Source organism: Capra hircus, chromosome 11 (assembly GCF_001704415.2).
Source record: "Capra hircus breed San Clemente chromosome 11, ASM170441v1, whole genome shotgun sequence".
Classification (NCBI taxonomy): Eukaryota; Metazoa; Chordata; class Mammalia; order Artiodactyla; family Bovidae; genus Capra; species Capra hircus.
Genome location: NC_030818.1, coordinates 94294792 through 94319327, shown reverse-complemented (window position 1 = coordinate 94319327; position 24536 = coordinate 94294792). Strand labels below are relative to the sequence as shown.

The window sequence follows — 24536 nt, the reverse complement described above, 5'->3', positions numbered from 1 at the left end:
TCTTCTGTTACCAACACTTCACCGGTGATAACAGAAAAGTGTCTCCTTGCTTTCCTCCTAAGCAATCTCCCTCAATCATAGTAATGCTGTCGTAGAAAAGAAGATGACAGATCCACTCTCTAAAAGCAACAATTATTGAATACCCATCAAGAGAGAAAAGAGTCTTTTTTCCAAAATCAAATCCAAGTGTATGTTTGGGTAGCTTTATGTAAGCACAGATGTTTTATGGCAGCTTTTTTTTTTTAATACGAATTAATATTTCTGCTCATTCAGTACATACATTTTCCTGCATAGACATAATAGATATCACAATGGGATGTTAATTATGGACATAAATCAGAGATTCTGGAGCTTAACTGGAAACCATAATAAATTTACAATTTGAAATTAGCAACTGTGAGCAAAGTAGAATGCTCAGATTGAGTGAGACTATCTCTGATCTCCCAAAGGGGATTGAGTTTGTTTGTTTTTTCTTATTTAGGTTATTCCAACTTTTGATCTTAATGGCGAAAGAGTGCGATTTCATTAGGGAAAAACATTGTTCAATCTGTTTCAGGCTCAGTGGTGGATGTGTATGTTTTTCCCTCACAATTGCCATGTAAGGTAAATATCCCCATTTTACATGTTGGAGAGGAGAAATGGTCCAGGCCACAGCTAGTGACAGAATAGATGGGTCTTCTGGCTTAGCAATCTGTGTAAAATTGATCAGCAAACTGTCTTTTTCCATGGGAAAACTTTCTAGAACACCAGTGTGTCTGCTTCTTTCATGAGATAGTGAGCTCCCCAAATGCTGGGTCCTGGATCTCATTACTCATGCACCTTGCAGAGTGCCAGCCATACATCAGATGGCTCTTAATAAATACAGAGGAATATGTGGTTTCATGGATGATTGACCACAACATTTGAAAAGTGAACGATCTGGAAATGTGTGATGTTTGAACTGTAAATGTCACCTCCATTTTAAATTCCAGAAAATGTTCAGTGAAGCTTGTGCAGTTAGCTCAGGAAGATGTGGATATTTTTCTCATAGGAAGGAACATGTGTGCACCTTGGTGCTAAAGCTGTAGTTTGAGAACTGTATGTGTGAAAACTGCACACATGGATGGTTTTTGTTGGGCTTAAAGATGGGAATCCTTGTTGACTGAATGTAATGAGGGAGAAGATAGGTCTTACTGAAGGCAGTGTGGTTGAAGTCTAGAGTCTTCCCACTTTCTGCCTCCAGTTGGGAGGGTAAGGGGAGGGCATGAGAGGTGTAGGAATGGGAGGGAGGAAAGCTCATGTTAGAGCTTTTCTTTTCAGTAAAGTTCGAGAGAAGAATATCTTTTGAAGAGCAGGAGAAATGGATTAGAGATGGGAGAAAGCAAGTTTAGAGCAAACTCGGAGAAACTTGGGGCCTGATACACTAACAGATCAGTGGATACCTGGGCAGTTTTAGAGGTTCACGTGTGCTTGAAAAATTAGGTTATCAAACTACAATAATCAGTTTAGTTTGTGACATTTTCCCATAGTACTTGAAGTGGAAAAAAAAAAAAAGTGGATAGTGGGATTCAGTTATGTTGAAGGACAAAGAATAAGAAATCTTAAGTTTGTGGGTACTTCTTGATCTGCTTGGAATGTGTGCTCACTCTATTTTAATTATTTGTCACAGACTCCAGCAGTCCACTGATAGCAGTTGTTTTTGTTTCTGGAGGATTTTTCTAAACAAAATCCCGCCTCCTAAGTCTGAAGCCCCACTTTCCAGTAAGAGTTGGTTTACTGCTACTCTCTGGCTCTGGTGGTGATGGCCTTAGTAGAAACTGTAGGGATGAGTTACGTCTATCAAGGGAAGTTCTGACCTAGTGGATGTTTAACACATGCCAGGCACATATTAGAGATTAAACACTAAACAGTCTTGATCTTTGTTCTCATGGAGTTGACACTAATCAAGAACTAAGGTGAGTCTTCATGTACGATAAGCCCAGGAGCTGGGACTAAAATGCACCTATTTAAGTGGAACCAAAATTTTATGGGACTTCCCTGGTGGCTCAGATGGTAAAGCGTCTGTCTACAATGCGGGAGACCTGGGTTCAATCCCTGGGTTGGGAAGATCCTCTGGAGAAGGAAATGGCAACCCTCTCCAGTATTCTTGCCTGGATAATTCCATGGACAGAGGAGCCTGGTAAGCTACAGTCCATGGGGTCGCAAAGAGTCGAACACGTTCTGAGCGACTTCACTTCACTTCAAAATTTTATAGTAAAAATGAAGGGAGGTTTATTTTAAAATTTTATCTAGAAAAAAAAAGAAATAAACTTTGAAAATAAATTCATTTGGACAAAATCTAGCTTTTATTCTAACAACACATTAAATCTTAGAATAATGAGTCAAGTGGGGTTTTGGGGGAGGTTTTTTTGATTTTTTCAGACTTAATAATACATCATATTTGACTTTCATAGGATAATCATAAAAGGAGTCATTTTTCCAAAAGTATTTGAAGATGTCATCAGTTTTCCCAAAGCTTCTCTTAACCCTTTTATACTGAATTCATTTTCTTTTGATGTGACTTTGGTGTCACCATCCTTGTTTTTCTTGATTTTTTTCTCATCCCTTGTTTCCTGGTCTAATGCTGCCAGGTCTTCATTTGTTAGTCACTTTGCCTTGACTCTGAGCAGGTGTCCAGCATCTTAACAAGGACTTCATGAAATTCTGCATTGTTTGCAGAGGCTGTAGTTTTATTTGCATTTTCTTGTAGATGTTGGACCGTCCAAGACACTAGCAGTGGAGTAGATAGAGATGCTAGTCAAACTTGAAGGGCTGAGTGGGGACTTACTGGTTTAAGTGGTCATATCATTTGTGAGTATTTTCCTCTTAATAACAGCTTGTACTTTGCTGTCCACTCTGGTGACTGCAGGGCATGAGGTATACAGAATCCTGGAGGAGCCTCTGAAGCAGAGACTAAGAATGTTAGGCGGAGAGGGACAGGAAGAATATTCCAGGCCCTAGGTTGGATGTCTCTTGTATACATCAGTTGCATTCATTAGATGGTATATATCTTTTTATAGAAGAGGAAACTGAGTCTTTGAGAGATCACTTCCCTGATGTGTCACAGTTACTACCGAGATTCATACAGAGTTGACTCAAGTCTGTGTTTTCCCATGTGCTGTGCTGCTCTGCTTCTTTAAATTTTGAGGGTGGGAGTAGTTAATATGAAAGCTTTAACAACTGAATGCCAAATAGCCTTAGCCAAGGGATGTTTTGTCATCCGGTAAATCCTGGGTGACAAAAATCTGCTGATGGGAAGTAAGAAAAGAAGGGATACCTCCCTTAGAGTACCCATGATGGAGTTTTAAGAGCTTCTCAGGCAAGTGGAAATCACCAAGAAAAACTGAAAAAACATATTGCATGTCAGTCTTCTTAGCCTTGAACTCATCATTCTAAACGCAAGTAGATGCACATCTGCCACAAGCCCCTCAAGGAGGTACTATTTCACTGTATCTCCTAATATAATGGTGCCTGAACATTTAAATATTAAACCGTTTATTATAAAGTGAAGAAGTGAAGTTGCTCAGTCGTGTCCAACTCTTTGCAACCCCATAAACTGTAGCGTACCAGGCTCCTCTGTCCATGGGATTTTCCAGGCAACAGTACTGGAGTGGATTGCCATTTCCTTCTCCAGGGGATCTTCCCAACCCAGGGCTCGAACCCAGGTCTCTGGCATTGTAGACAGAGGCTTTACCGTCTGAGCCACCAGGGAAGTCTATTATAAAGTAGTTTTCATTTTTTGGTTCATACTAGAGCCAGAGCATTTATGTTGATCTCCTACAAATTATGTGTATTACCAGATCGTATCATCTAAGGTTTTCTCTCTTTAGGGTAGCAAAGTGGACACTGGCTCTGGTAGGGCTGAGATGATCTACTGGGCTGTGCTGAGTGGGAAGTAAGCACTTTCTGCCTGGCTCTAAATACTCATCCTCAACATGTTTCTTCTCTTTAACTGGCCCTGTGGTTCCCCACCGATTACAGAATAAAAAGGAGGCCCATGGGTTTGGCATGAGAGCCCCTCCGGAGCCTGACCCTTCTGCACACTGCCTCATCTTTCAGCCTGCACAGCCTACTCTCTGGCTATTCCAGCTGCACACAGTTCTTAAGTCATGCCCAGGTTTGTGCTGGCAAGCCACTGCTCCTGTGATTTTCCTGTGCTCTTTATCTCCACCCCTTCCAACCTTCTTCCCATACACTAAGAGCAGCCTCTTTCAAGACTTAGCTGAAGCCCAGCCTTTCTGTGTGATGCATATTGACTCCTACCAACAGATGTAACTAGCTATTCTCTCCATTGTGTGCCCTCCCCTGTAACCATGGTTTAAATTTTTTACTTTCTCAACTCATGTCATTATTCTGTATACTCTACTTGGTCTACTTATGGAGTCGCAAAGAGTCAGACATGACAGACTGTTTTTTCTTTGTTTGTTTGTTTTCATGTTCCCTTGTAATTTAATAATTGGATCCAAAAGCCTAGGCCAAATAAAGCACTTGGGAAAGAGATCCAGCAGTCCCACCTAAGCTATTACTCCTTGTTATATTATCTCTTTTTCCCACAAAAGACCATGGCCTTCTTCAATGCAGGGACTCTTTGGGATTTTTGGCCCCAGCCTTGAACTGAGCCCAACACGTGGTGATGCTCTGCATTGCAAACTTGAGCAGTTGCATGAATGGAACAAGTTGAGCAAGCCCTGAGATGTTTGGAAGTCCGTTAGCTATCCAGGGAGGAGTGAGCAGCACAATGGAGCGTTTGTTTCCTGCCTTTGGATTGGGAAGTAGTGTTTACTTCGTGCTGACAGACGAGCACAAAATGGAGCCGAGGGTCTCCATATCCTCACCTGCACCCTTGCCGGCAGCTCGAAGCTGTTGTGTCGGCACTAATGAAGCAGCACAGGAAACACCACTGGATAAAGTTCAGCTGTGAACCCTGGCCTCCCAACAGGGGAAAAGAGGGATCCTTTGAAGAAGAAGACAGCTGGGTTTTGGTTTCAAGACCTTAACACTGCCATCACTAGATACTCATCTGTCAGTGCACAGGGGACAACATGTGGGGAACAGTTGTGTCCGGTCAGGCTGAAGAGAGAGAGATGGCTGGTTTCCAGGGCAACTGCAAAACCTCCCATGGCTCAGGGTTCTGTTTAGTGTAGCCAAAAAGAATCGATTTGGTGGGGTCGAGGTTGAGTGTGAGATCCTGGGCACAGTCGGCTGTGGGCCAGGCGACTGTAGCACGTCACCCTCCGCATCCTCACAAACTATGTTGGTCAGTTGAACCTAGTGGCCAGAACTGCTTCCTGTGCACCACAGTCCTAAATTATCAGAGAAGCAGCCTGTCCCATGTCCCTTCAGGTCTTCCTAAAATGACTACAACTTTGCTCTCATTTACTTGAAACCGTGGTTTCCTTAAACAAAATATGGAATTTCTCTTCTTGCTTCCCCCCTCAACCCCTTCCCACTGGATTTAACTAGTGGTATTTTTTCCTGTCAGGGAAAAAAAAAAGATATTTGTAATCCTTGATTGAGTTTGTTTACTGAGAATCCTCTAATCTGGGCAGGAGTTTTTTCTGAGGGGATTTATTGTTCATTCTATAATGGCTTTTAACTCAGCAGAGGTTTATTTAACAGAATAGGAAGAGGGAAACTTATCTCCTCCCTAATCCCTCTTGAATGTTTACATTACTCTGCCAAAGTAAATGCTGTGTAAAGTGGCAGCAGTCATTTGCTCTGTAATAATCAATATGCAGTTGCCAGAGCTGATTGAAGCATATTAACATAAGTGATAATACTGTCAGAGAAGTGAAAAGTTAAGTTGCTTATCAGTATATTTTGATAAGCTACTTAAATTTTACAGTAGCATGTGCTAGCTTCAGACAGACATTAATGACAGAGAGCTGTGCGCTTTATCTATCCTCTCTATTCGCTCTCACTTCATTTATTACCCTCAGCAGTACAGCTGGTAATCTATCCAGGGCGCTGATTTCCTTCTGCCCGCTGGGATGGAGTCAGCTCTCCACTCTGTTGGTAATGGACACTATGAGCGCAGCAGGGCAGATGTGAGCATGATGGCAAGCAGTTGATAGGATACTCTTCCCACATGACTGTTTGATGTCGTTTTGGAAAAGTTTTCTACGGAGAACAAAAGCCATTGATGTTTTAAGTGAAAAAACTTCTTGGGAATAGGAATGTGTTTCAGCAATAATTCTGGAGCATTAATACGCCTCTGCTGGTTTTGTTTGTTCCATCAACACTGAGCACTGAGGGTCTGCCCTGGGAAGACAAAGTAAAGAAGGATGTGATTCCTTCCTTATTGTTATGTTTAATCTGTTGGGAAGACAGATGCACCATTGAGTGCCGCATGGTGTGTGGACTGTTATAATGATAGTTTGCATGTGACAGGGCAGTACAGAAGAAGGGGAATTAGGGCTTGAGAGTCGGGGACAGGGCAGCGGTGGGGAACTATTAGGAGAATGAGCAGAAGTCAGCTAGAGGAGATCATGAAGGTCAGAGGGAAAATAGTGCTAAGTGTATGCAGTGCAGACTCGGGCAGTCTTGAGATCGCCTGGACATTCCTCAGAGTATGATTGCAGTGAGAGGAATGTGTATATGGGGGTGCAAAGTGAGGGCAACTGGAAGGATGGTCAAGGACCTCACAGAAGAGCCTTGAATGCTGTCCTAAGAAGTCCTGCAATGATGGTGCACCGCTGCAGGAATTTAATCCAATGGGCTACTTACACTCACATTTTAGACCACTCTGTGAGCCACACAGACGATGGATTAAGGTCAGGACCAGACTCTCGTCAGAATTAAGGGACATGATGGTCAGGACCTGCTGGAGGGCAGTGGGCGCAGAGAGTCAGAGCTCTTGCTGCAATAAGCACAGGCTGTATTATAATAGAAAGTTTGATGAATGGTTTCAAGCTCTTGGGGCCTTTGGGACACTTGCACACAGCAACAGTTAAAGTGCTGTGTATGTGTGTCTATGTGAGTGTATGTGTGGCTATGTGTGTTCAATCATGAGAAACTTGAATAGAAGCTTTCCTGGAAGGGGTGGGTGTGGTAGGAGGAGCCTGGGGGGCTCTTCAGAGATGGTTCCTGATTGCAGAGTCTGCTTTGAATTTCTTCTTTATGAACCTGTTCTAGCTCTGAGGCATGGGAATAATTTATAATGGACATTGAATCCTCTGCCTTACACAGGCAATTTTTTTAAATCTCAGAAATAATTAGCATTTTACCAGTCTGCATTTCTAGCACAGCGTACAACAGGAAGGCTCTTCGGGATGTAAAGAGAAAGTGAAATGTACTGTCTTGAGTTAGCTCCTGATTAGTTTTTGACCTGTATACTAATAGTTTGTGTGTTTCCTCTTCTTCCCTCAGCTATCTCCCCTGGTTCGAAGTATTTTATAAACTACTTAACATCTTGGCAGATTACACGACAAAAGGACAGGTATTTACCTTCTATTTTACTCTGTTTAATAAGTAAACTTTAACTTTTATGATTATAAAAATAATCGTGCTGTGTATTTCACTAAAATGTTTACTGAAAAAGTAACACATTCCCATTATAGAAAGTTTGGGAAATTCAGAAAGCAGTAAGAAGGAAAAGAAAGTCGCTCCTAATATGTCTCCCTACCTTCCCCTCAACCTCAAATAAATATTGCTAGCATTTTGGGATGTTTTCTTCCTTTACTTTTTGAATTAAATACATAATAAATAGGCCCTTAGCATTCAGAGTTAATATTCACCATCTCATATTCCCAAACAGCTCTGAAAGTTCATGATAAGTATTAAATAATAATTTTGCTGAGGCACAAATTTGAATTATTAGGGTTTGTCAATAAAACACTTAACTGGCAAGTGACCTAACCCAGTGTCCCAGTCCCATTTCAGTAGGGCTTTCTTGTGCTTTTACAGTAATTTTTTTAAGGCTACCTCACTGTACTTTTGGAAGAAGTCACACACTGAAGTATCTTCGGTGGGTGTCAAGAGGCAACTGGAACTGTATTTAGATTTTTGAAACCCACAGTTTTAGGTACCATAGTAATGGACGTGTTTATTCCATGATAATAAAACCATGGTAAATCTTTCCCATGGCTGCATATCATGTATCATATACCTTGGTTTACTGAGACGTTTCTCTGTATTAGGAATTTTCATTATTTGGGGAGAATATTTCATTATTTTTTTTCACTATTGTATAGCCATTAACATCTTTGAACATAAAAAAATTTTCTTTATTTTGGAGTGTTTCCTTAAAAGGAGAATCTCAGATGGGCCATTTGAAGGTTAGTAAACATAAATATTTTAAAACATTTGCCAAGCTTCTTTCCAGAAGAATTGTACTCCTATATTTTGCCAGTAAAGGGTAAAAGATACCCTTCAGTGGCCAAGTACAGGAATACCTGGGTTACCAAAGTCACATCACTGGCTTTTGATGACTTCATTGTGTCCTTGACAAGTGAACAGTTCTCATTGTTTTAATTTCATTTTTTGATTATTAGTTAGTTGAATATTTGTCTATATAACTTATTATAGTTTCCTTTTTTGTAAATGGTCTAAGATTTTTAATTAAAGAGATGCATTATTATTAAATGTTAGAGAGTTTCCCCCATCGTATTGTCTACAGAACATTAGTGCTAAAAAATGCTCCATTCAAAAAGAGTACCATAGGTGAGTAATACTGGAGTCAGAAAGGGAAAGCTGTGCCTCATTTTTGTCTCCTTAAAATTCTTGTAACATAGACTCTGAAAAGTCCTACAGTGGAGAAATATATGTTACCTAGAAATTCACAACGGCCCCATCCCCCCCCCTTTTTTTTGTTTTGTTTGATGGTCCATTGTTTTTATCCAAATTGTATGTGTGCGTGCTTACAAATAAATTTAATTATTAGCAAGAAAGATACATTTCACATATATTTAAATCAGGATTTTGTAACTTCACACTTGTTTTATTCAACATTTCAAAATAGCTTTACAAATGGCACTAAAAATGATATTCTTTTTAGCTCTACCTGTATTATTGCATCAAAAAATGGGGTTCGTTTATACTCGCAGCCCTATCCCTTTTAATTCCATGACAAATATTAACAGCATTCTGAGATACCAGTGTTTCCTGGAACACATTTTGGGAAATGCTATTTTTGAAGAAAAGGTAGAAATTATGTGAATAATGGATAAATCTTTAAGTTAGATTTACTCACTGGCAAGTGTATTCCAGAGGCCACAGTAAATGGAAGAAATAACTAATAGAAATGGCTCCCTGGATCACTACACTCATTCTGAAAGGATGCTTTAGGTATCAGGAAATTCTGTCATAAAATAAGTGGTTTACTCTTTGATGAATGAGTTGAGGCCACCTTGGATCTGTTCATTGATTTCCGATTCATGGTTCACTTTTGTCAAACATTTGGTTTTTCATTTAAAACTGAAAGATGTCTAAGATGTCTAAGATGTCTTTAGTAAGTAGAATTGTATAACATGTAGGCTCTTAATCTTACAATTAGAACTTAACTCACATTTTTTCCCCACCATATATAAGCTCCAGTCATTTAAAAAAAAAAAAAAACGACTTAACCAGACTTTTAAAAACATGTCTTAGGGTACAGGAAGTATTAGGTGGGTAACAAACTATGCATAGGGGAGATAGGATTATTACTCTGTAAAACTGGTGTACCAATCCTCTGGGCCTCTGCCCCAGTTAAGGACCCTGCCTCTTGGAATGTTGGAAACTGAGATCAGTGATCTGTTCTAGTGGAGTCTGTTTCCCTTATATGAAAGACTCTGTTTATTGAACTTCTTCTGGTCAAAGAAATTATGACACAGAAGATAGGTAGTCTGCTTGCAACTGGCTTGATTATTTGCAAGGTGTGGGTTATGATTAGAACAGGTAGAAAGAGCTTTAATTAAAAAAAAAATAAACGACTCTTTCCCAAGTCCAGAAGTCATTGAGAAAGTTGTACAGGGTAGGTAGGCTTCAATTAAGGGCCTGGGGAGTGGCCATGATGACTCAGCATGGAGGACAGAGTCTAAGCTACATCATGAGGGTGTCTGTTTGAGTCACTGATGCGCAGTGATTATCAGGCCCTGAATAAGGCAATGATGACATCTCGGCAGAAGGGATAGCAGAGGGTGAGGAGGGCGTCTGATCCAGAGAGAGAGTGAGCAGGCTGTTTGAGGGTGTTGGAGGCTAAGCAGTGACGCAGTTATTTATGTGGGACAGTAGTGACAGTGGAGAAGGCGATGGCGCCCACTCCAGTACTCTCACCTGGAGACTCCCAGGGATGGCGGAGCCTGGGGGGCTTGCAGTCTATGGGGTCGCAAAGAGCTGGACATGACTGAGCTGCTTCACTTTCACTTTTCACTTTCATGCATTGGAGAAGGAAATGGCAACCCAGTCCAGTGTTCTTGCCTGGAGAATCCCAGGGATGGGGGAGCCTGGTGGGCTGCCGTCTATGGGGTCACACAGAGTCGGACACGACTGAAATGACTTAGCAGCAGCAGCAGCAGTGGCGACAGTGTCTTGGCTTTATCTGGGCACCAGATGTCAGAACTTCAGTGGGATCTAGACGAGGCACGTGGAAAGACGACAACAGCAATGGCCGAGCACTAGGGTGATGAACCCTGGGATAAGGAGGGCATTTTTGTTGGTGGGAGATCCAGGGGAGGGGGGCCTAGCACTGGATGTCAGTATTTGAGCAGAGTAAGAAGGACATCCAGATGGAGAGGGAGGTAGGGACAGTGATAAAAGATTGCTTACATACAAGCAAGTCGATATATTAAGGAAATAAAGGCAACATTTTTCACTTTGGCTAGAATATAGTTAAAATATATAAAGAGAAGAAACTAGAATTATTCCTGTGTTGGATTGAAATGAGAGTCATTGATGTGAACCCCATGGCTTTCAGTATATGTGACAGATATAGAAAATGGAGATGTAACTGTGTACTGTGGGTTGTGTGTGTGAGAGAGATGTCCCCTGGCCCTATCCACTGAAAGGGTCTGGGGTCCACAATACACAAGTAGCAGTGAGCACACCCAAGTACCCAAATCTTGGTTCCTAAATCCATTTTCTGGTCAAAGCTATGGTTTCTCCAATAGTCATGTATGGATGTGAGAGCTGCACCGTAAAGAAAGCTGAGTGCTGAAGAATTGATGCTTTTGAACTGTGGTGTTGGAGAAGACTCTTGAGAGTCCCTTGGACTGCAAGGAGATCAAACCAGTCCATCCTAAAGGTCCTGAATATTCATCGGAAGGACTGGTGCTGAAGCTCCAATACTTTGGCCACCTGATGTGAAGAACTGGCTCATTGGGAAAGACCCTGATGCTGGAAAACAGTCCATGGGGTCGCAAAGAGTCAGATACAACTGAGCAACTGAACTGAAATAGATTTTCTACTGAAAGGAGCAGAGACTCCATGAAGAAATGTCTGATTCTTCTTATACTTGTGAAAAGATGAGTCTGGAATATCTTTTTGTGCCAAAAGTGAGGAGGTGCTCAAAACATTTTGGGGTGGAGGGGTCAAGATGGATAGGAGGATGTGGAATTCACCTATCCTCACAAGTACATCAAGAATATGTCTGCAAATGGAACTGTTCTCTGTTCTCACAGAGCACCTACTGAACACTAACAGAACTCTCTGGACACCTAAAAACACAAGAAAAATCCCCACACAACCAAATAGGATGAAAGAAAGAAAAGAGGAAATAGGAAGGGAACAGCACCCCTGGCAGGGAGCTGAAGGATGAGGAGGCATTCCTTCACTCAGAGAAACCCCTTCACTCTGGGGAAGTCAGCTGGGACAAAGAAGGAACTTCAGAGGATCAGAGGGGAACCAGCAACCAGTCTGAGAGGTAGGCCAGAATAAGATCTGTGCAAGCTGCATACCCCAGCCTGAGTTGTGTGTCTGCCGGTGTGGAGGGAGGCTGCGTGCTGAAAAATGGGATTTGGAGAGCAGACCTAGGGAAGGGACAACTGTTAGCTTAGATACCAAGACTTAGCTCCACTCAACTTTTTGCAGACTCCAGTGCTGGAAGCCTCAGGCCAAACAACCAGCAAGATAGGAACACAATCCCATCCATTAACAAACAGGCTGCTTAAAGTCATAGTAAGCTCACAGACACCCCAAAACACATACCCCTAATGTAACCCTTCCCATCAGAGAGGCAGGACTCAGTCCTGCCCACTGGAGCACAGGCACTGGTCCCTTCCGCCAGGAAGCTTACACAAGCTCCTGGACCAACCTGACCCACTGGAGGACAGAAACCAGAAGCAAGAGAAACTGTGACCCTACAGCCATCAGAAAGGAGATTGCAAGCACAGTGAGTTAGACAAATTGAAAAGACGGAAAAAATATTGCAGATGAAGGAGCTAGGGAAAAACCAAGAGGACCAAGTAAATGAAGGGAGGAAATAGACAATCTACCTGAAAAAGAATTCAGAGTAGTATAATAAAGATGATCCAGATCTCAGAATAATCACGGATGAACAACGCAATAACTGAAATGAAAAATACGCTGAAAGAAATCAATAGCAGATAAACTGAGCAGAAGAATGGATAAATGAGCTGGAAGATGGAATGGTGGAAATACTGCTGCAGAGCAGAATGAAGAAAAAAGAATGAAAAGAAATGAGGACAGTCTCAGAGTCCTCTGTGACAACATTAACTGCAATAGCATTTGATTTATAGGGATTCCAGAAGAAGAGAAAGGGTCTGAGAAAATATTTGAAAATTAAGAGTCAAAAACTTCCCTAACATAGGAAAGGAAATAGTCTCTCAAGTCCAGGAAGTGCAGAGAGTCTTATACAGGATAAATCCATGGAGAAACATGCTAGCAAAAATTAAATACAATGAAAATATATTAAAAGCAGAAAATAAAATACAAGGCAATTCCCCATAAGATTTTTTAGCAGAAACTATGCAGGCCAGAAGGGAGTGGAAGGCCATGTTTAAAATAATGAAAGGAAAAACCTACTACCAAGATTTTCCTGGTAGCTCAGCTGGTAAAGAATATACCTACAATTCAGGAGACCCTGATTTGATTCCTGGGTTGAAAGATCCTCTGGAGAAGGGATAGGCTACCTACTCCAGCATTCTTAGGCTTCTCTGGTGGCTCAGTCAGTAAAGAATCCACCTGCAATGTGGCCTGGGTTCGATCCCTGAGTTGAGAAGACCCTCTGGAGGAGAGCATAGCAACCCACTCCAGCATCCTTGCTTGGAGGATCCCCATGGACAAAGGAGCCTGGCAGACTGCAGTCCATGGAGTCGCAGAAAGTCAGACATGACTGAGTGACTAAACACACAGCCAGATTACCCAGTAAGGGTCTTATTCAGATTTGACGGAGAAATGAAAAACTGTATAGAAAAGCAAAAGCTAAGAGAATTCAGCACACCAAACCAGCTTTACAGTTCATGCTAAAGGAACTTCTTTCAGAGGGAAATATAAGAGAGAAGAACAAAACAAAACCGACAAAACACAACCCAAAACAATTAAGAAAATGGCAGTAGGAACATATGTATAGATAATTACCTTAAATGTAAATGTTTTAAATGCTGCAGCCAAAAGACATAGTCTGGCTGAATGGATAAAAGGACATGAACTATATATATGCAGTCTACAAGAGACCTACTTCAGATCTAGGGACACATGTAGAGTGAAAGTGGGGGATGGAAAAAGATACCGTATGCAAATGGAAGTCAAAGCTGGAGTAGCAATACCCATATCAGACAAAGTTAAGTCAAAGTGAAAGTGAAGTCGCTCAGTCGTGTCCAACTCTTTGCGACCCCGTGGACTGTAGCCCACCAGGCTCCTCCGTCCATGGGATTCTCCAGGCAAGAATACTGGAATGGGTTGCCATTTCCTTCTCCAGGGGATCTTCCCAACCCAGGAATCGAACCCAGGTCTCCTGTATTGCAGGCAGACACTTTAAGGTCTGAGCCATATCAGACAAAATAGAGTTTAAAATAAAGACTCTTACAAGAGATAAGGAAGGACACTACATAATGATCAAGGAATCAATCCAAAAAGAAGATATAACCATTTTAAATATTTGTGCACCCAACATACTGCTGCTGCTGCTGCTGCTGCTAAGTCGCTTCAGTTGTGTCCGACTCTGTGCGACCCCACAGACTGCAGCCCACCAGGCTTCCCCCGTCCCTGGGATTCTCCAGGCAAGAACACTGGAGTGGGTTGCCATTTCCTTCTTCAATGCATGAAAGTCAAAAGTGAAAGTGAAGTCGCTCAGTCGTGTCCGACTCTTAGAGACCCCATGGACTGCAGCCCACCAGGCTCCTCTGTCCATGGGATTTTCCAGGCAAGAGTACTGGAGTGGGTTGCCATTTCTTTCTTCAATGCATGAAAGTGAAAAGTGAAAGTGAAGTCGCTCAGTCGTGTCTGACTCTTAGCGACCCCATGGACTGCAGCCCACCAGGCTCGTCTGTCCATGGGATTTTCCAGGCAAGAGTACTGGAGTGGGGTGCCATTGCCTTCTCTGGCACCCAACATAGGAACACCTCAATACATAAGACAAACACTCACAGACGTAAAAGGGGAAATTGACTGTAACAATAACTGTGGTGGACTTTAACACCTTACCTACAGCAATGGACAAATCATCCAGACAGAAAATTAATAAGGAAGCAGAAGCTTTTAATGATACATCAGGCCAGATAAACTTAATTGATATTTATAGACATTCCGTCCAAAAGCTGCAGAATATAGTTTCTTCTCAAGTGCGCACAGAACATTCTCCAGGATAGATAACATCTTAGGTCACAAACTAAGCCTTGGAAAAAAATTTTTTTAATTTATTTTATTATAAAACCTCAATAAATTTAAGAAAATCAAAATCATATCAAGCATGACCACAACCCTGTGAGATTAGCAATCAGGTTTAGGGCTTCCCTTGTGGCTTAGCTGGTAAAGAATCGGCCTGCAATATGGGAGACTTGGGTTCGATCCCTGAGTTGGGAAGATCTCCTGGAGAAGGGAACGGCTACCCACTCCAGTATTCTGACCTGGAGAATTCCATGGACTGTATAGTCCATGGGGTCAGAAAGTCAGACACGACTGAGTCTGTCACACGACTGAGTGTCACACTTGCATAGGAAAAAAAGAGCTGTGAAAAACACAAACACATGGAGGCTAAACAATATGCTACTAAATAACCAACGGATCACTGAAGAAATCAGAGAGGAAATTTTTTAAGACTTAGAAACAAATGGTAATGAAAACACCACCCAAAACCTATGGGACGCAGCAAAAGAGGGAAGTGTATAGTAGCACATTTCCACCAAAACAAAAAAACAAGAAAAGTCTTGAACAACCTAAGGTTACACCTAAAGCAGCTGGAGAAAGAACAACAAAAAGCCCTCAAAGTTAATAGAAGGGAAGAAATCATAAAGATCAGAGCAGAAATAAATGAAATGGAAAAGAAGAAAACAATAGCAACAATCAGTGAAACTCAGCACTATTTCTTTGAGAAGATAAATAAAATTAATAAACCTTTAGCCAGACTCATCAAGAATAAAAGGCAAAGGACTCAAATCAGTAAAACTAGAAATGAAAAAGAAATTACAATTGAACTGCAGAAATACAAAGGATCATAAGAGACTACTACAAGCAACTATATGCCAATAAAATGGACTACCTGGAAGAAAGGGACAAACTTTCCAAGACTAAATCAGGAAGAAATAGAAAATATGAATAGTCTAATCATAAGTAATGAAATTGAAACTGTGATTAAAAATCTTCCAACAAACAGAAGTCCAGGACCTGATGGCTCCACAGGTAAATCCTATCAAACATTTAGAGAAGAGCTAATAACTTGTCTAACTCTTCCAGAAAATTACAGAAGGAGGGACACTCCCAAGCTTACTCTACAAGGCCACCATCAATTACCCTGATACCAAAACCAGACAAAAAAAAAAAAGTATAGACCAATATCACCAAGAAACATTGATGCAAAAATCCTCCACAAAATATTAGCAAACCACTAATGCATCATGATCAAGTGTAATTTATCCCAGAGATGCAAGAATTATTCAGTACATGCAAATCAGTTAAGTGATATACCATAGTAACAGACTGAAAATAAAAACCATATGACCATCTCAATAGATGCAGAAAAAGCTTTTTATAAAATTCAACACACATTTATGATAAAAACTCTCCAGAAAGAGAGCATAAATGGAACCTACCTTAAAGGCCATATAAGACAAACCCACAGCAACCATCATTCTCAGTGGGGAAAAGCTGAAAGCATTTCTTCTTAAGATCAGGAACAAGACAAGGATATCCGCTCTCGTCATTCTTATTCAACACAGTTTTGGAAGTCCTACCATGGCAATCAGAGAAGAAAAAGTAATCTTAAAAAGGAACCCAACTGGAAAAGAAGTAGTAAAACTGTCACTGTTTGCAGATGACATAATACTATACATAGAGAATCCTAAAGATGCCACCAGAAAACTGCTGCTGCTGCTAAGTCACTTCAGTCGTATCTGACTCTGTGCGACCCCATAAACGGCAGCCCACCAGGCTTCCCCGACCCTGGGATTCTCTAGGCAAGAACACTGGAGTGGGTTGCCATTTCCTTCTCCAATGCAGGAAAGTGAAGTGAAAGTGAAGTCACTCAGTTGTGTCCAACTGTTAGCTACCCCATGGACTGCAGCCTACCAGGCTCCTCCGTCCATGGGATTTTCCAGGCAAGCGTCCTGGAGTGGGTTGCCAGAGCTAATCAATTAATTTGGTAAAGTTGCAGGATACAAAATTAATACACAGAAATCTCTTGTATTCCCATACACTGACAAGATCAGAAAGAGAAATTAAGGTGACAATCCCATTTACCATTGCAACAAAAAGAATAAAACACCTAGGAATAAACCTACCTAAGGAGGCAAAAGACTGTACTTAGAAAACTTAAGACACTGATGAAAGAAATCAAAGATGACAGAAATGAAGAGATATACCATGTTCTTGGATTGGAAGACTCAGTATTATGAAAAAGACTCTTCTACCCAAAGCAATCTATAGATTCAGTGCAATCCGTATCAAATGACCAGTGGCATTTTCCACAGAATAAGAACAAAATTTTTTACAATTTGTCTGGAAACAAAAGAGACCCCAAATAGCCAAAACAATCTTGAGAAAGAAAAATGGAGCTGGAGGAATCAGGCTCCCTGACTTCAGACCTTACTACAAAGCTACAGTAATCAAGGCAGCATGATACTGGAACAAAAGCAGAATTGTAGATCAATGGAGCAGGATAGAAAGCTCAGAGGTAAACCCACACTCCTGTGGTCACCTAGTCTGTGACATCAGGGCAAGAATATACAGGGGGTAAAAGACAGTCTTTCGAATAAGTGGTGCTGGGAAAACTGGACAGCTGCGTGTTAAAGAATGTGTTAGAACACTGCCTAACACCATACACAAAAATAAACTCAAAATGGATTAAAGACCTAAATATAATGCTGGACACTCTTAGAGAAAAACATAGGCAGGACACTCTTCGGCACTCTGACATAAATCACAGCAAGATCTTTTTTTGACCTACCTCCTGCTGCTGCTAAGTCGCTTCAGTCGTATCTGACTCTGTGCGACTCCATAGACAGCAGCCCAGCAGGCTCCCCCGTCCCTGGGATTCTCCAGGCAAGAACACTGAAGTGGGTTGCCATTTCCTTCTCCAATGTATTAAAGTGAAAGTGAAGTCACTCAGTTGTGTCTGACTCTTCACGACCGCATGGACTGCAGCCTACCAGGCTCCTCTGTCTATGGGATTTTCCAGGCAACCTCCTAGAATAATGTAAATGAAAATAAAAATAAACAAATGGGACCTAATTAAACTTAAAAGCTTTTGCACAGCAAAGGAAATCATAAACAAGATGAAAAGACCACCCTCAGAATGGGGGGAAATATTTGCAAATAAAGTAGCTGATAAGGGATTTATCTTCAAAATATACAAACAGTTTATGCAGCTAAGTATTAAAAAACCAAACAACCCAATAGGAAAAAAATAGGCTGAAGACCTAAATAGACATTTCTCCAAAGAAGACATTAAGATGGCCAGCAAACACATGAGAAGATGCTCAGCATCACTAATTATTCAAGAAACGAATGCCAATCAAATCAAATGAATGCCAATGAGGTGTCACCTCATACTGGTCAGAATAACCATCATCTGAAAATCTACAGGGATTTCCCTGTGGTCCAGTGGCTAAGACTCCTTGTTCCCAGTGCAGGGAACCTGGGTTTGATCCCTAGTCAGGGTACTAGATACTGCTTGCTACAACTAAGACCCAGTACAGCTGAATAAATGAAATATTTTTTTAAAAAATCTACAAGCAATAGATGCTGGAGAGATTGTGGAGAAAAGGAAATTCTCCTACACTGTTGTTGGGAATGTGAGTTGGTATAGCCACATGGAGAGCAGTATGTGCGCAGTCGCATTCAACTCTTTGCGGCCCCATGGACTGTGGCGGTGCTTCTGTCTATGGAATTTTCCAGGCAAGAATACTGGAGCGGGTTGCCATTTGCTGCTCCAGGGGATAGTCCTGAGCCAGAGATTGAACCCATGTCTCTTGCAGCTTCTGCATTGGCAGGTGGATTCTTTACCACTAGTGCCATGTGGGAAACCCATGGAGAACAGTATGGAGTTTCATTAAAATACTAAAAATAGAACTACCATATGACCCAGCAATTCCATTCTTGGGCATATACCCAGAGGAAGCTATACTTGAAAAAGATACATGCACCCCAATGTTCATTGCAGCACTATTTAAAATAGCCAGGACATCGAAACAACCCAAATGTCCATCAGCAGAGGTATAGATGAAGATGTCATTCATGTATACAGTGGAATATTGCTCAGCCACAAAAAGGAGCGAAATTGTGTCATTTGCAGAGACATGAATGGATCTAGAGACTTATTTCCTACAGAGTGAAATAAGTTAGAAAGAAAAACAAATATGTAATATCACTTATATGTGAAATCTAGAAAAATGGTACAGATGCACTTATTTGTAAAGCAGAAATAGAGACACAGTTGTAGAGAACAAACATATGGATACCAATGCAGGGAAGAGAGGGTGAGATGAATTGGGTGATTGGGATTGATAAACATACACTACTATGCAAAAGGTAGATAACTAATGAGAACCTACTATAGAGCACAGGAAACTATACTCAGTGCTCTGCGTGATGACCTAAATGGGAGGGAAAATAAAAAAATTGGGGATATATGTGTATATATGTAACGAATTCATTTGCTAACTAACCCAACATTGTAAAGCAACTATACTCCAATAAAAATTAATTTAAACATACAAATAAAAAGCTTTGTATACTGTTGCCCAAAAGTAAATAAATAAAGCTGAGCCAGAAGAATAATTAGTTAAAGACATAGAGTGAAATTGCAGTTCAAAATTTGCTAATCATGTGGGTCATAGAGATCTCACTGAATTAAGTTCTTTTTTCTTTCCCTTGCTTTGTGGAAATTATTTCTCTTCTCTACTCTACAGTCCTGCTTCCTTATTTAATTGTTCATGATGTTAGAGTCACTACTTTGTTTCAGGCAATAATAAACCAAAAAATTATAAGAAATTAAAGTCTTAAAAAATGATGTAAAAATGCCAGAAAGACACAAAAGTGAGTTTGAAGGAGCAAAGGATTTCCACTGGTCATATCTGGGACAATTTGAGCATCAGAACAAATAATGACGCCAAAGGATTATAACCCATTGAATAAAACAGGAGACCATGTGTGCATACTAATGTAAATAAGTAAATAGATAAGTTAAAAGCAAAATGTGTTATTTACACAAAGTCAGTTCAGTTCAGTCGCTCAGTTGTGTCCGACTCTTTGTGACCCCATGAACCGCAGCACACCAGGCCTCCCTGTCCATCACCAACTCCAGGAGTTTACGCAAACTCATGTCCATCGAGTTGGTGATGCCATTCAGCCATCTCATCCTCTGTTGTCCCCTTCTCCTCCTGCCCCAATCCTTCCCAGCATCAGGGTCTTTTCCAATGAGTCAACTCTTCGCATGAGGTGGCCAAAGTATTGGAGTTTTAGCTTCAACATCAGTCCTTCCAATGAACACCCAGGACTGCTCTCCTTTAGGATGGACTGGATGGATCTTCTTGCAGTCCAGGGGACTCTCAAGAGTCTTCTCCAACACCACAGTTCAAAGCATTAATTCTTTGGTGCTCAGCTTTCTTCACAGTCCAACTCTCACATCCGTACATGACCACTGGAAAAACCGTAGCCTTGACTAGATGGACCTTTGTTGGCAAAGAAATCTCTCTGCTTTTTAATATGCTGTCTAGGTTAGTCATAACTTTCCTTCCAAGGAGTAAGCATCTTTTAATTTCATGGCTGCAATCACCATCTGCAGTGATTTTGGAGCCTCAAGAAATAAAGTCTGACACTGTTTCCACTGTTTTCCCATTTATTTGCCATAAAGTGATGGGACCAGATGCCATAATCTTCATTTTCTGAATGTTGAGCTTTAAGCTAACTTTTTCACTCTCCTTTTTCACTTTCACAATGGTGTGATCACTCACCTAGAGCCAGACATCCTAGAATGTGAAGTCAAGTGGGCCTTAGAAAGCATCACTACGAACAAAGCTAGTGGAGGTGATGGAATTCCAGTTGAGCTATTTCAAATCCTAAAAGATAATGCTGTGAAAGTGCTGCACTCAATATCCCAGCAAATTTGAAAAACTCCGCAGTGGCCACAGGACTGGAAAAGGTCAGTTTTCATTCCAATCCCAAAGAAAGGCAATGCCAAAGAATGCTCTAACTACCGCCCAATTGCACTCATCTCTGCTGCTGCTGCTGTTGCTAAGTTGCTTCAGTCGTGTCCGACTCTGTGCGACCCCATAGACGGCAGCCCACCAGGCTCCACCGTCCCTGGGATTCTCCAAGCAAGAACACTGGAGTGGGTTGCCATTTCCTTCTCCAGTGCATGAAAATGAAAAGTGAAAGTGAAGTCGCTCAGTCGTGCCCGACTCTTAGCAACCCCATGGACTGCACACACTAGTAAAGTAACACTCAAAATTCTCCAAGCCAGGCTTCAGCAATATGTGAACCGTGAAAGATGTTCAAGCTGGTTTCAGAAAAGACAGAGGAACCGGAGATCAACTCGCCAGCGTCTACTGGATCATTGAAAAAGCAAGAGAGTTCCAGAAAAATATTGATTTCTGCTTTATTGACTATGCCAAAGCCTTTGACTATGTGGATCACAACAAACTGGAAAATTCTGAGAGAGATTGGAATACCAGACCACCTGACCTGTCTCTTGAGAAACCTGTATGGAGGTCAGGAAGCAACAGTTAGAACTGGACATGGAACAACAGAGTGGTTCCAAATAGGAAAAGGAGTACGTCAAGGCTGTATATTGTCACCCTGCTTATTTAACTTATATGCAGAGTACATCATGAGAAACGCTGGACTGGAAGAAGCACAAGCTGGAATCAAGATTGCTGAGAGAAATATCAATAACCTCAGATATGCAGGTGACACCACCCTTATGGCAGAAAGTGAAGAGGAACTAAAAAGCCTATTGATTTACAAAAAATATTGCTTCAGAAAATGCTTACTCAACACAGAGGGAGAATGATTGATCTTACAGTAGAGACATCAGATGAATTAATCAAATGATTAAAGTGAGCGTCAGCAGAAATGGGATGAATTGAAATCTGAATCAGTAGAAAGCATCAAACAAGCGAGCATTATTCTACAAAATGATTGGTTTCACTGTCAAGTTCTTACAAATGTAGGAACTGTTCCTGACTGATAGAAACTAGAGTCATAGCAACTGAAGGCAGCACTTGTTCCTGAACTGGATTATTTTGCTATCAAGGACATTATTGGCACAACTGGAAACGTTTGGTAGGATCTGAGGATTAGATGATGATGTTTCAGTGTCAATTTCCTGATTGTGGTTATGTAGGAGAATATCCTTGGTGTTTATGAATGACAGGGCATAATACTGGTAATCCACCCTCAAATGGAAAATGAAGGTTTTTTTTTTTTCTTTGTAATGTGCTAAAATTCTTCTGTAAGTTTGTTTCAGAGCAAAATTAAACTTGTGTGCCTGCACATGTTCATTTCTACCCTCTGAAAAATTTGAGTAATTTATGAATTCAGATTGAAAACATGATTTAAATCTGGACTTATCCTTTTTTTCCTCTCCTTTAAATTCACTAACAAAGACAGCTGTGAACAGCAGAGAGGGCTCTGGGTTTGAACACAGAAAACCTGTGGTTAGCTTCTGGCTGTGCAGTTCCCAGCTGGCTGATTTGAGTCAAGTTGCTTTACCCTTCGGAGCCTTAGTTTTCAGTCTGTAAAGTGAGGTAGTTGTAAGGCTGAAAATAGCTACCAAATGGGTACAAATGTAAGCTTATTACTATTTTATCAGCACAGAGAATTCCACAGGGTGGGAGAAATAGCTTTTGGATGATTCTGTAAGCAATGTTCTTTTGAGCATTTTAAAGGTGAATCTGTTTTCAATTGAATAATTTGTACTGCTTTATGTTTCATCCTGTGGCTCGATTTCGCTAATTAAAATGCACAGCCACTATCCTCTATTGCATGCTGTTGTAGTAGTTCATTTTTAACTTTCCATAATTGGAGGCTGCTGTGTGTATCTGGTGAACACTCAATAAAATTAATTGAGGGTAATGATGATAAAGACAAGATCTATAGTGTCATCGTTATTTCTCCCTACCACCCCCGCCCTGTAAGCTAGGATTGTTTGCATTTAAAAGTTGTTGCTATGGAGTTGAGAGGATAGATTTGCTGAGAGCTTATGGTATATGATCCATAAAAGGCGGTCATGGTAGGTGTCTCACTGAGTAGAAAATGTCAAACTTGGTGTGGGAGGATCTATTTGGTTCTTTTATTGAGCCATAAGCACTGTCTTTTGTCCAACTCTACTTGAATATCAAACCTATTTCTGTTGTGGGGCCAGCACCTCCCCAGCCCCCTCAGTCATGAGGGCCCATAGTTCACTGTGTGCCCAGACCTCCCTGCAGGTCTCTGACTAAGGGCTCAGTCTTGCCTTTGTTACTAAGCCTTTTATTTCTTTCAGGAAAGTCAGTGGAATGAGCTTCTTGAAACTCTGTACAAACTTCCTATCCCTGACCCAGGAGTGTCTGTTCATCTCAGTGTGGTAAGTGGGGGCAGAATATTAGCAATCACTGAGAAACCATTCCATTATTAACAATAAGAAAGAGCCAAATGTGATTTTCTCTTTGTCATATGTGCCTTCCCCACCCTCAAGTACTTAGAGATCTCAAGACAGGCCAGGGAGTTGTATTTCTTTCTCTAGGATTTCATGAGCGAGGGCTCCCAAATGCCCCCATGCTCCTCTCTTCCTGGCTGTCATTCCATCACTAGCATCTCCTGGATGGCAGGTGCTGGGCTTGGAGTGGGACAGCCGACCCTTGCCTCCTCAACCCCTGTCCTGGGTCTCCCTGCCTCACGCTTCGCCTCCTCCACCCCGTGACCCCGCACAACACTGCTGTGTCTATGCCTTTGCTGAAGCCCATTCTGCTTCCCCAAACCTTCAATACCACCTTTCCTCTGTTTACCAGGGTAACCCATATTCATCCTTCAGAACTCAACTCAAATTTTTCTTTCAGCGAAATCCTCCCCTCACACCCCTGAAGGCTTAGGTAAGGTTTTCTTTTTTGTCCCAAGCATCTTGTACACTTTGCAGTACTTAGTCACAACACTTTGGAACAACCTGTTTTCCTGTCTCCCCCACTGGACTGAACACCCTCTCTTGAGGATGGGAATGGAGACTGCCTAGCACAGTTCCTGGCCAGATTGTTTCCTTGAACTCTCTTACATACGTGCTATGTGGTCTGGGTAGAAAAGCCTCTGAATTATAAATTGGGAGATTTAAATCCCCAAGTCATAGTTTTGCCAATGGCCTGAGTGATCTTAATCAAAACCTTGAACGTCATGGGCCTCAATTTCCTCATCTGTCAGATAAGCCGTTGGATAAGAAGGTTTTGGGTTTTTGGTTTTGGTTTTTTTTTCCATATTTTAGTTACTGCAGTTCTCTGGGTCAAACTCTGGTCACGACCTTCTTCAGAATTCTCAGATGGACACTCTTTGGCCAGTTATTGATTATCCAGGGGCTGTTTTCCCCAATGTTGTAGGGTCTGAATGTTTAAAAAGTTTTGTCTTTCAGCTTAACTAGAAGCAGGTACAGTGTTGACAGTCAATGGTAATTATCTCAGTATTTGCCCTCTTAAAGAAAATGAACATGGAAAGGTTTTTTATGATGATCACATTGAAAGCAGTATTACTGCCAATAACTAATAATACATCTACTATATACCAAGTTCCTAATTTATTCCAAGTATATATCTCTAATGTTTAAAACAACTCTAAAAATAGATATTGGCTTTCTTATTTCATAATTAAGACTTAGAGAGGAAATGATACTTGCCCATCCAAGGTCGTATGGTTAATCAGTGAGGTTGGGGCTGTTAAACCCAAGCCTATGTTTTTTTCCACTAGGC

General features: G+C 41.2%; 1 protein-coding gene across 4 annotated transcripts in view; it reads left to right on the top strand.

The window, feature by feature from the left end:
* DENND1A (DENN domain containing 1A) overlaps positions 1-24536 on the top strand; it is a 541554-nt gene that overhangs the window by 252287 nt on the left and 264731 nt on the right. For all 4 annotated transcript variants that reach the window (XM_018055748.1, XM_018055746.1, XM_018055747.1 and 1 more), the window contains exons 6-7: positions 7387-7456; positions 23093-23173. In XM_018055748.1, the coding sequence (XP_017911237.1) occupies positions 7387-7456; positions 23093-23173 (151 nt within the window). The remainder of the gene's footprint in view (positions 1-7386; positions 7457-23092; positions 23174-24536) is intronic.